Source organism: Ascaphus truei, chromosome 5, assembly GCF_040206685.1.
Source record: "Ascaphus truei isolate aAscTru1 chromosome 5, aAscTru1.hap1, whole genome shotgun sequence".
Lineage (NCBI taxonomy): Eukaryota > Metazoa > Chordata > Amphibia > Anura > Ascaphidae > Ascaphus > Ascaphus truei.
The window spans coordinates 121,497,820-121,510,598 of record NC_134487.1 but is presented as its reverse complement, the minus strand read 5'-3'; the positions used below and the strand labels follow the sequence as shown (position 1 = coordinate 121,510,598).

The following is a 12,779-nucleotide window of genomic DNA, read 5'->3' as shown; positions in this document are numbered from 1 at the left end:
AAAGAAGATAGATTTTTCTATCCACCCTATACAGTAAGTGTTTGTCCTGTCTGTTTTCTCCCTCTTTGGGCTGTTTGCACTTAGCACCACAGTGACATCCGCTGTACAGGCATAGCCTGGTTTAAGGACACTGACTTTAAGTACACTAGCGACTAAGGACATATTTTCAATAGCACCATACCCATGTGTCCATACGGTCGCTTTGCGAGTATGGACAATTATTCTGCCCTACAGACCGCCGTATTAGTGACGTGCTGATTCCCCTCGCCCAATAGGCAAATGGCAGCTCACGCATGCTCCTGTCAGCATGTCCTGAACAGCAATACCGGCTCCCTACCTGTACCGAAGCATCGATAAGTGGAAAAAAGGCAGTGCTTCACTTTAAGTACATTTTCGCCTTACAAGCTCTGGACCCATTGTGTACGTTAATGCGGGGTATGCCTGTATGTGGTTACTCTCGTCCTGTCAGAAAACCAAGCAGGAGTAGGCAAGGCGAAGGGACGGAATATCCTGTTCACTATATAGTGACATCGCACAAAAGGTTGAAGCTAAAGGAAGTGAATTGCCTCCCAAGTTTCAGGTTACCATGCAATTAATTTTTTTTGGAATTGAAAACTGCTTGTAGGTTTTCTTTTTGGAAAGAATGGAAAGATTTGCCTTATTTTTTATTTTAATGCTCATATTGGTTAACTTTTATGAGATTCTTTAAAAAAAAGTTTAGTTCTATTTTGAGAACTTAAGTCCTTTCAACAGATGTTTCACTTTTCCAATTGAAGTCCTTGTTTGCCCTGGTTAGTGGATTGAATTCCATGTGTTTTGATGCCAGTCATCCTGTAAGGGTCTCATACAATTTCTATAATGTTTTTGTACATGTACCTGCTATAGTGGTATAACCTCCCTTTCAAATGTTGTTGCTTTTCACAACAAAAAAGGGCTGGTGTGCAGCAAAGTAAGCTCTGATAGCGCCAGTTAATACGAAAGAATGTTCAATCAAAGAAGCTGCTGTTCAAGTGACATATATGTCAATTGTCAGGCTCTCTTACTTATGACTGCTTCTGGAAATTCATTTTCAATTTCTTCCTGTCTGCAGATGAAAGTCTGGAAATCAGCATTTTGTCTGAAGTATAATGTCTAGTTTCAGTCCCATCGACCAAGTGCTTACAGAAAAGTTTATTCCCTCAACCTAAAAGAGCAACATTTGTGCTCATGACTGCCAAATTTGTATGTCAAGGGTCTCATTTTAGTGCTTACATACTTCAGTATAAGGGTCAATAATATCACTAATTCTTACATGATATATTAGCGACTTGTGTCTGTAGTGGATTAAATGGCCATCCTTGCCAGCTAACTGGTAGAGATGAGAAAACATGGAACCTGCAGGGAAAAATGTAGTTCTTTGTCAAAGTCCAACTTTTGTGAATTTGGCCTAAAAGTCTCTCTCTTCCCACTTCGCCCCATATGACACACATTTTGTGATGTGTTACATATTTTTCCCTATTTGTACCAGCTGTGCTGCTGCACCAAACTCCATGCTAACACAGGCTAACACCCCCTAACACCCACACCCCTAGACCTCAATAGATTCATCTACGTGGCTGAACCATACTCCATCCTGAGGTATACTCTATCCCACACTGAGCAGCCACTTTACCTTTTGTTTCAAAATTGCCCCTAAGGCCTGGGACATAGAGGGTTCAGCTGCGCTGAGCCGCGCTCCTGAAAATTGAGCTTTTTTCTGTCCTTGCAGGCGAGGCAATGAGCGCACTCTGGGGGCAGGGCAGAGGCGGAGCGGAGGCGTGTCAGGAGGCGGAGCGGGAGACGGGGCTAGTCCCCCGCTCCCATTGGATGTGAGCGGTCACGTGACCGCTCCTTCTCTTCCCCGAGCGGCAAATTTGAAACTTGCCTGTCTCGGCAAAGTTTCTGAGCCTCTGCACGCATCAGCACGCATGCGAAGGGGGAAACTATAGCCGCTCTGATGACAGATGCAGGGGGTTAGTGCATCTGCTCAGCGCGGCTCAGCCCGCCTCAGCGAGGTTGAACTTACTATGTTCCAGGCCTTAGATTGTAAGCTCTCAGAAGCAGGGCCCTCACATTACCCTCAGTATCTGTTAGCTCTTGTCTTTCCTTATTTGTACGTCCTTCTATATATGTCATTGATGTCACTCTGTACCCCCAATGTACTGCGCTGCAGAATATGGTGGTGCTTTACAAATAATAATATTTCAGATTCTGGGTAAACTTCATGAAGCACGTAGTGTCGAGAAAAATGAATTGCATGCTCTCACAAGATAGTTTTGTTATTAAAACAATCGTGGGTTTGCAAAGAAATAGAAACGCTTGTGTAAAAATGTGCCGACCCAACAAATGGGAATACAACATTGACTGGATCGTTGATCTGAAGTTAGTTGGATGGGCTGTAGATTGCTGCATTTTAGTGAATATTAGAGCTCCTGAAATTGGTAAATTTCCAAGTCAAGTGTAAAATTAGCAATCGCATTTCATTATAAAAAGTAGTATAATGTAACGTAGCCTAATGCCGCAGGAATTACATTGCTCGTTCTTAAAGTGCTGGAGCTTGAAGGAGTTTGTGTTGCCTGTTTTTTTGCTTCTTTGAGTCCTGGGGAAGTTGTTGTCTTTTTTAATTAATCTCTGGGACTTTTATTTCAGTGATCAGTATTTCCTTAGTAGAAAATGGAGCATACTGTATTTACAGAAAACTGGGTTAAGCAGAGTGTCACAAAGTAGCACAGCAGTAAAAAAAAAACAACAACAGGGGAGGGTCTTATTAGTAGTTTACAAAGTTTGCATAAGTAATGGGTGATGTGTTGAGAAAATCAACCCAAAGAAATTCTCCAGCATACAGTACTTGACGACCTTGTATGAAGGGTGCTCGGGTTGAATGCTTTAAAAAAAGAAAACCTGTCCATTCAGACTTCAGCAATATAAAACATTTTACATTAAAACCAAATTTTCCTTTGCCAGCAGTTAAACTAAGAGTATTTCATATGTTGAGGAACCTGGATGTAAAAATAATATTTGGGAGTAAAGTAATACTGAATTTTATTTATTGAATTTTTTTTTTAGAAGTGCAAACGTGTTAGGAAAGTTAGATGTTACTATTGCAGATCATTTTCTTTCTTGATCAAAACAAAAACTTAGATTGCCCTATTTTGATTATATTTTTAATGTTGGTAAACTAAGCATCGCAGTACGGTTCAGTTGTCTGCCATACTGCAAGTATATTTCATTGAAACGTTTCAAATTTCAATTACGTTCATTAATGTTTCATATTGGCATGAATGTTTCTTTTTGATTAAATGGGAACAATTGCTTCTTTAAGGTAAAGGTCTGTGTATGTGTGATTAATCAGATTGAAATGACAGTGCAGGCAGCTCATGCCATGCTTCGTTATCAGAATGATTGATTTTATTCTGTTCTCCTGGATGAAAAAATATCTGCTAATAACTCCAACAGCAAAGCTCCAGATGTCATTGATAGCACAAATCATTTTTCCATATTCTATATTATTTGCCTCATTTGCAAAAATGTGGACATAGAAAATGATCTGTTGGGTTACAAAATGATAGCATGAATATATGACACCCATATGTTTGCAAGAGTTGTAGCCGCAGGGCACATTTTACCACTCTGGAGTTACAAATTGCTGCTCCCAGGACTTGTCGTGAATATATTTTGTGGCTAAGTGCAAGATCTGAGTTAGAATTCCAAATTGTTCTTTTGCATTATTATTTCTGTCTGTATAGTATATAAAACTGTACACCGTCTGAATTGGTATATTAATGTATATTTGAAGGGGGCAAGGAGATCTTATGAACTGAAATATGCAGTTCTTAATGAGAAAATGATATCGTTTGCAGTCTCTAAAAAACTTTTTAAATAAAATCCATCAAAATGGACAAAAGAATTCCTCCAGTCTCTAAAAATGGTTGTTAGAAAGGAATCTCAACACACAGGATCAAAACAGTACCTCTAGTAATAAAGTATTATTTGGTGCTTTTTGTATTCCTTCTAAGTCACCCTAATCCTTAAAGAACCAAAAGTCACAATGCCTGCAATTTATTAATCGTGTTCCACCATCATCTGCTGTGAAATAATAATGGACGTAGCACTTGCCTACTCTCTTCTAGTACCCGAGAACTTCCATCAAGGGTAGCAGGTGTGCTAGAAATGTAACGCCACAGTCTTTGAAGCAGGTTTAACCAGTTTGAATACCAAACCTTGGGCAAGTCACTGTTGCGCTCTACAACAGGGGTGCGCAAACTTTTTTTGCTGCTCCCAACAGTGCCTGCTCTCCTCCTTGGTGCGCCCCCCCCCCCTCCTTACCCCGCGCGGCGTCAAACGATGCACGGGTCGTGTGATGTCACGTGACCCGCTGCGTCATTTGACGTCACGTTACCGTGGTAACGCGTCCTGGAGCTGCCTTAACCTCGATAAGTTGAGCTTGCAGAGGCCTCGTGCGGTCCCCCGGCATTTAATTTAAATGCCTGGGGGGAGAGCGCAGGACCTCTGCAACTGCCCGCGCCCCCCCCCAAATAAAATCTCCCCCCAGTTTGCGCTGCTCTACAACATGATTACATTGTAGTCTTATGGCTAGTGTCATCTCTAAATACTGTTGGATACAAATAAATATTATTGCGTGCAATGGGCTTATGATATCAGTGCTTTGGCTAACAAACATAATTTGTTTTTACTGTTTTTATACCTTTTTAGTGTCATTTTGTATCACGCTCCTGAGGACTTCTCTTACGTGTGAATGTGTTTATCGGTTGATTATTTCCCAAAACATGGCCTGTCTAGGGCGCTCAAGGGAGAGGGCAGTTCTAAGGGAACCAGGCTGAAGAGTTTGTAATGCAGGTCCCTGCAGAAAGCTGGGTCATAAAATGATTAAAACAATTTCTATCATTATGACCAAGGAGAAGATCCCCCCCCCTTTCCCAATACCCATCTACCTAAAACATACAAATAAACGAGAGGACACCGTTTTGGAGGTAAAACGGCCACGGCTTGTTTATTAATAACAAGTGGGGATAGCGTACCACCTATCCTCACCAGAATGCTCTGGGCTGGACAATGCAAAGGGGGCACCCGGAAGTATGTCCTGATGACCTGCCCCCTTGCATCAACACCATGCTTTACCAGCCCCGAGCCCCTTCTGGCGGGACAAGCACCTAACCCCCCAACTGCCGCCGCGACAAAGCAGTTGGTCCACTGACCCCCCCATCAATCTTTTCTTCCTTGTTTTCAAAAAGATTAACTTAAATATCTGCAAAAATAAAGAAATGTTAACATTGAAATACAATTACTCGAAATAACAATTAATAATGATGGGTGGGTGGGAAACCTCTGCAACACCAAGGAACAAGTGACAGTTTCTTGTTCCTCGGTTCTAATTTAAAACTAACCACCCCAACTGCCACCCTGATCGCTAACACAACGATCATTACAGTTAGGGGGAGGGGGGCCGCACCCCCGGTCAATGGCGGTTGCCGCCCATGCCGGCTAGGCCAACTCTATAAAGTGTAAAGTAATATACATTTGAGTTCTGCATGCTATACAGTACATCAAAAGGTAAATGTTTTCCAAGCAAAAAATTAGTTAATAATTTAGGAAAGTCACTCACACCATCAGATTTTACAATTTCTATTGTAGCTATAACCATAAGTATATGATTGCGGGGTTCTTAAAAATCAACAAACTCTTTAATTGGTCATGCATAAAGGAGAATTTCTATTTATTATTGTCTATTGCCTGTTGGCCTTTACAAGTTTCTCATACACGAAAATAAATTTAGAATAATTTGATACCGTAGGTAACAGAATTGCTTATGGTTATTTGTTTCAAATTAATGACCAAATCACCTTGATATGTTTTGTTACAGTGACTCCATTGCAAACAACTACAGCCCGGCAGCAAGAGACTTTTCTACAAATTACATCTATAAAATTACCAGCCTTAATGGTAAGAACCAGATTTGAGTTATATTTCTATATTGCTCTTAAAACATTTGATGAGTAAAAAAAACGCACAATGTAGCAAAACAAATGCGTTTTATTCAAATGAAATCAACACATACCATATGCCTATCTCCAAATTTTCTACATTGTGTTTATTTGGATATGTTGAATAGTTTGTTTTCCAAATTCAAGATGAATACTGACTGCACTCTTTTACTACACAAGCTTTCTCTTTTCAAATACATATCTTATTTGTGAGACACATTTTTGATATAACACTATTTTCACTATTCCAGCAGAAAAAAAGGTAACTTTCAGCGCAATACTCTAAAATTAAAGTGACTCTTCACAACAGGATATAACCAGTTGAAGTAAATCTTTTTCATTTCAAGCACAAATTATATGTATACAGTAATGTCACAAATATATCCTGTCTTATGTATACCTTGTATACCTTACGTGGACTTGCTTTTTTAGAAAGAGAGTACAGAATGTCAGGCTCTCCAGCCTGGAAACCTTATTTTCTCGTGGATTCTTCTCTACTACTTATTTTACAAACAGTGTAAAAACATATTTTGGGGCATAAACTGCACCGTTACGCCTCGGATATAGTAGGCAAAGCGTGCGTGCCTGTAAAAGAAACAATCCATGGCCCTTGGGTTTTGATTGATGTGCGGGGCCGTGACGTCATGTGAGCAGTTCGCCCTCATTGGCTGAACCGCTCACGTGACCCAGCCGTCACGCGACAAAATCAAAACATTTTGACCGCTTCAAAGTTGCCCGCACGGTCACGCTTCATTGCGCGTGCAGTTGCGCGCTCTATGGCCTGCCTCATTGTGGTACGGCCTTTTGTTGGCGCACGCAGTCGCGAGGAGTGTGGAAACGACCTTAGCAAGAAGATGAAGAAGAAGTAGCAACAGGTTTCTGTGTTGTTGAAAACATACATTTGTAAAATAGGTTAACAGAGAGAATGCTGTAGTAAAAAGGCATGATTTTTTTCCCATTCACTCACAGAATACGGATGGGGTTATGTCAATAAAATTAAGCATTTAGGTTTGCCAATAAAAAGAACAACATATCTGTTTGGTTCAAATTTGAATCAAGCTTTATAACAGTTTTTATTTAGTACCTCTTCCTATTTTCTCCTCATAGAACATTCTGAGCCAAAAACGCTAGAAGATCCGACTGGATTATTAAGTCAGAAACCTCCCTATCATGATCTCAGAATTGTCAAGAAAAAAGATGCGCAGAATACATTGTGCAAACCAAAGTAAGTACCATAAAGTTGTCATGTTTTCAGGGATAAGAAAAGATTGTGAACTCTATAAAAGAGGTTTTTGAAGGTGATGCTGTCACGTCATGTCTTGCTCTTCATGAAATTTTAATTATGTTGTGCATGCCCAAATAACTACAGTATTAAGTCATGATTATAACTTAGATGCTACTCTGCTGGGCACATAATTGTAGAAAAGGAAACAGTCAACACTGCAGAAGAGATCTTCTGGGGAAATGTGACAACATGATCCTCTGATAGGATCACTAAGCTCAGTGGTGCTTAAACTGGGGTGCGCGCCCCTCAGGTGGGGCACTAGATTTGCAGGGGTGGAGGGGGCAGCAGTTATACAGGTCCTGCTCTCTCCCCCCAGGCATTTAAATTAAATGTTGGAGGACCGAGCAAGGCCTCTATAATACACTTACCTTTCCTTCCAACGACCCGTCGTCCAGATAACTCAGCGTCTTGAAGATCTCTGGTGCTCTGCTGTTCTCTGCCCGCCGCCTTTCATTTCCGTGAATGTCACTTCCTGTGACGACAGCAGTCCTGGTGGATGAGACGTCTGTGGTTACTTGGCTTCCAGATAAAGCCCAGGCGAAATGCGTTGAGTCTGTCTTTAGAGGACCGGAGATCAACTTTCTGGCTGCCGATTAACCACAGACACTTCATCCGCTACGACTGCTGTCATCACAGGAAGTGACATTCACAGAAAGGAAAGGCGGCGATGACATACTTCACCATTGTGAGTTTCTCTCTTACTTCCTGAATAACACTGGACCTGAGACATATAACATAGAGGAGGATTTGCCACAGTGCTCCTATCAGAGAGAGGTGTATCTCTGATTCACTCGTATTACTACCATAACTTGTGAGTGGGACAAATACATTTTTTTATTTTATATATATATATATATACACACATGAAATTCAGTCAGCACACTGTAGTTGAAAATGTTGTAATAGCAGATGCTAGTCCCATAGAGAGTAAATATGATACGAACCAATCCAAAGACCAGTAAAGAGACAGCAGACCGCACGGGGTTAATCCAATAGTATATATTCACAACATGAAATACACGTAAGCCAACGTTTCGGTCCCACAGAGAGACCTCCTCAGGGCCGTGTAACCCACAAGTGCAAGTGACCAAACATATATACCCCCACCCATGGTGCAATGCAAACAAAGGGAACCAATCACCAACATGCAATCAGACATAATATGCAGCATAGCTGTGCTCCGTGCCCCCTCCCCTATTACCTGAATATCCATATGATTCATCATGACATGAGAGCAGGCACTTAAGCTATCAGAAGAGAGACACCCTGAGACACTGGTCTCAGAGTCTACTGCCCGTGCGGGGGAACGTCGCGCGCCGCGCATGCGCAGTGGGCCAAAACACATTGGCTGCTCAGCACAGCCCTGAGGAAGGTCGCTCTCTGCAGACCGAAACGTTGGCTGAAGTGCCTGTATTTACTACAATACATACTGCTTTTGGATATACCCCTGGTGTGCTGTCTCCTTATTACTGGACTTAAATCTGGTAATATCTTTTATATATATATATATATATATATATATATATTTATATTATTTGTTTTTACACTATTGGCTACACCATCATTTGTATTTTTTATTTGACATATTCACAATGAAATCTGCAAGTGCTCCCCACATCTGGACAACTATACTATTTCGGGACCAGAGGACGGTCCACAAAAGGGTTTTGAGCTGCTACATTTATACCTCTAAGCACTTTTTCACTTTATTGGAGTGAAGGATATATTAATATATGTAATCAGGTCCCCTCTGGTCCCCTGATCTCCCGTTCCCCACCCCTTACCTCCTGTGCCAGGGGGATGTTGCGGGGAGGGCGACGGCTTGCCCGCGGCTTTCTCTGCAGGGCGCCGCCATGTTTTGTGGTTCACGTATGCGCAGAGTGATCGTGGAATGTGCAATGTGGCGCTCTGTAGCTCAGGGTCCAGAGTTGGGCATGCGTAATTGAGTGCAGCGGCGGCCGTTATAGATTCACACATGTGCAGTAGAGATCGCGCATGTGGCCCCAATAGCAAAGAGCTCTGCAAGGGACTACAACTCCCAGCAGCCCCAGGGGCTGGAGTACAGGTGACTCATTACAGCCAATAGGCCTCTAGGATTCCCCTGGCTGACAGGATATAGTTATCAGGCAGAGACCATGCAGATCAGTAGGAGCTGGGACACAGACAGTGGAGGGTGTAGGCGCAGGGAGGCAAGTAGCCTCTGCACTAGGCCAGAGATCTCCCCTAGGCCCCAGCTAGGCCCTACTCACGTACCAGTTTGGTTGCTACAGGGACAGGCCCTTAGGTAGGGACCCTGCCCCTTTAGTTGTTAGTAGTTCAGGGACACAGCGGCCGAGCTGCGCATACTTGATAAGTGTGGTCTGGGACCAGACCCTTTCACGATACAGAGATGGTCTGCACAGTGGGATCATCCAGCAGGACATCACCCCACGCAGAGGCGGACACGTTGAGGGATCAGAGGATCCACTTTATCTCCACGTCAGCACGCCCGGGTGTGGATAAACCTGGCAGGTACCTTCACCCTCACAAGTGCACCATCCAACATCTCAAATTAGTGAACAGCGCTGTCTCACAAACAAGGGGGTTGGGTGTGGGACTCTTGGAACTTTGGGGTGCTGAGACATGGTATGGGGTTACAGACCTGCGAGGCGTGTGGTAGTTGTATCTCTAGTCATTATAGAGTATAGTGTGAAGAGTTATCTGTTATATCTCTGTTACAGTAAAGCCCTTTCTATTTTTACCAAGCGTATGTATTCATTGTGAATGTGTCCTGTGAGGGGCTCCTCCCACTCTGTTGGGATACCTCTCAGGTGGAGGCGCTGCACCATATGGTAAGAGTAATTCACCCCAGGCTCCCCATGGTGGAGGCTTAGGCTCCTGTGAGCCAACAGGTAAAGGGCAGCACCAGTAGCGTAAATACAGCCTACCCCCAGATCTGACTTGGGGGGGGGGGTGGAGAGAAACAGGGCTACATATATATTATATATTAAGGTGTATATTAAGGTGTTTAGGTAGCACCAGGAGACAGTTTATTTAATTTGCAGATCCTTAAAGCTGCATTTCAGTCTTTTTTTTTTTTTTTTTTACTTCAATAGTTTCATGTGGGCAATCTCTAATTACCTAAAGAACTGCATAGCTGCCGGTCAATTCGTTCTCCATCTATTGATCGGCAAAGTTTGGCGACATCTTTAAATATGGGGAATGTAAATCGTTGCTATAGGAACAAGCATACTTGTGTAACGGATTTTCTGACCTGGCCTGACCCACCCAATCTCACATTGGCCCCTGTGGCCTAACCAGCCCCCATTACAGTGTAGTGTCTGGTGGTGCACCTGTTGGCAACAGGACTCCTGAGTCTCCCGCATGATGTTGTGTGGGGAATGCCAACCCAGACAGGCAGCTGAGGTAGTGTGCTTGAGTCCTACCTATATCCAGTGCAGCGCCTCCACCTCATCAGGATCCCAGCGTCTGCTTGTGGATGGTCCTGGTGAGGAACTCCTCTGTGGTGCACCCCTCTGTATAATCATTCCACACTTACACACGAGGGTATGGTTTAACAGGATCATCTTTATTGACTTGCGGCGGGCCAGCTGCCCCTCACAGTGGGTGTACTTAGCCTCTCATGTTCACCGCACTTCCCTTTGAAAGGTGTCCTTTCCCAAATTGGTGGATTCCCTATCTCCCCTTAGGGAGATAGTCCCTGTGCCAGTTCCCTGGTCACAGTCTTATCAGCTGTCTCCTCCCAAGCCTGCACTCAGACTTGCTCCTTGTCTCATAACAGCTTAGCAACAACTCAGCAACTCCTAACTTTTGATCAGTGCTGTGCCTTATGTATCCTCTGGGGGATGGCACAACTCTGACATCACTAATCATGGATTCAGAGCATGTGACCACTCCCATCCATACATAGGGCACCTCACCAGGGTGTGAGGGCAAACCTCCATAATTACTGCTGGCATGCCCATAACTTACCAGGCCTTACTGTCAGCAGGAGAGATGACTGCAGCCATTTTACAGCATGGTTACACTTGTTAAAATAGAATACAAGAAAATTGGTCTTTCAAAGTTGTTGTTTTTTAAAACAGAAAATGCTAAAAGTATTTTTTCTTACTACAGAACTGATTTATAAAAAAAAACCCACACATACAGGATATTGCCTGAACTGCAGCTTTAAGATCCTGCTGTATAAATAGAAATAATCAGAAATAATCAGAAAAAGTACAGAACTAAAAACAGGAAAGTTTCCAGTATTTGCCTCTGTGGGTGACTCGGCTTGATGGGTCATTTGGTCTCACTCGGTTTTAGCAGTTCATACTGTACTGTATGTCTCCTTTCACCTGCTTTCTTTTATGTTACTGAAGAGGCAATTTCTTACCTTTTCTAACTGTTTATTAAGTCCTTTTTAATGGATGATACACACTGAAAATCAATACGTTTGAAGTATAATACTCTCTTTAAATAATTTTTGGATGTCAACTCTATTTTATCCGTGCAAATACTCTACTGCTCTATTAAATGTCTTACAGTTTTCGAGTGCTGAACCTATGCCACTAAAATTAAACTAGATTTATTGTCTGTCTAGCATGTATACTGTAGGTTCCTAACTTTGTGCAGCAGGCAGCACTTGACTTAACCCATTTGTGTATCCAGTGCACTAGCCTGAGTCACCACGTCATTCATTCATTAAAATATATGCTTTTTCCAAAACAGTTTTTAGGAAGTGTGTACCACTGCATATCGATAAGCTGTAAGAACAGAATGCTTTTAGTCATTTACAGTGTATTTCATATAGAAAGAACTGAACATAGTAATTATACTGTTTATACCTATATCCCCATTTACAATATTGACCACAAATACTGTTCGCTATCCTCCCACCACTTAAAAGCACGTTCTCTTATTCCATTTATTCTTTCTTTTATCCCAGTTCTAACACTCATTTCTACTTTTAGCGTAATTCTACATTAGCAATACTGATATGCCATAATGATGTACATATAATACTATACATACCTATAGTCCCTATTTAGCACGCTGTAAAGTCAATTTTGTGGAGTTGAAGTCTTCAAGAGCAATGGGAAGATGGCTTTACAGTATAATGAATAGGGTCCTTATTACACAAGTTCGGGTTTATGTGTTTTTCTACCGTATTTAATATGAATTAATGTTTTCTTGTATCTCTGTTATACATTACTGTATATTTCACAAATATACATATATAATGTAAGTGTATATATATGTGTATATGTATATGTACAGTATATGTGTGTGTATATATATATATATATGGAACAAACAAGAGGAAAAAAGCTGCGCCTTAAAGGAACATATAACTATGTATGTCTATGTAGATATATCTGATGTATAACCTAAATAGTCTAAGCAATATTGTAAAGGTATACAGACCTATAAACATAAGATGGGCCAAAAACAAACATACAACAACAATACATGAAAAAGCAAATAAAAGGATA

General features: G+C 41.9%; 1 protein-coding gene across 1 annotated transcript in view; it reads left to right on the top strand.

The window, feature by feature from the left end:
- LOC142495286 (dynein axonemal heavy chain 3-like) overlaps positions 1 to 12,779 on the top strand; it is a 1,152,169-nt gene that overhangs the window by 103,610 nt on the left and 1,035,780 nt on the right. Inside the window, exons 3-4 of the mRNA XM_075600542.1 lie at positions 5,900 to 5,979; positions 7,128 to 7,245. Coding sequence (XP_075456657.1) covers positions 5,900 to 5,979; positions 7,128 to 7,245 — 198 coding nt within the window. The remainder of the gene's footprint in view (positions 1 to 5,899; positions 5,980 to 7,127; positions 7,246 to 12,779) is intronic.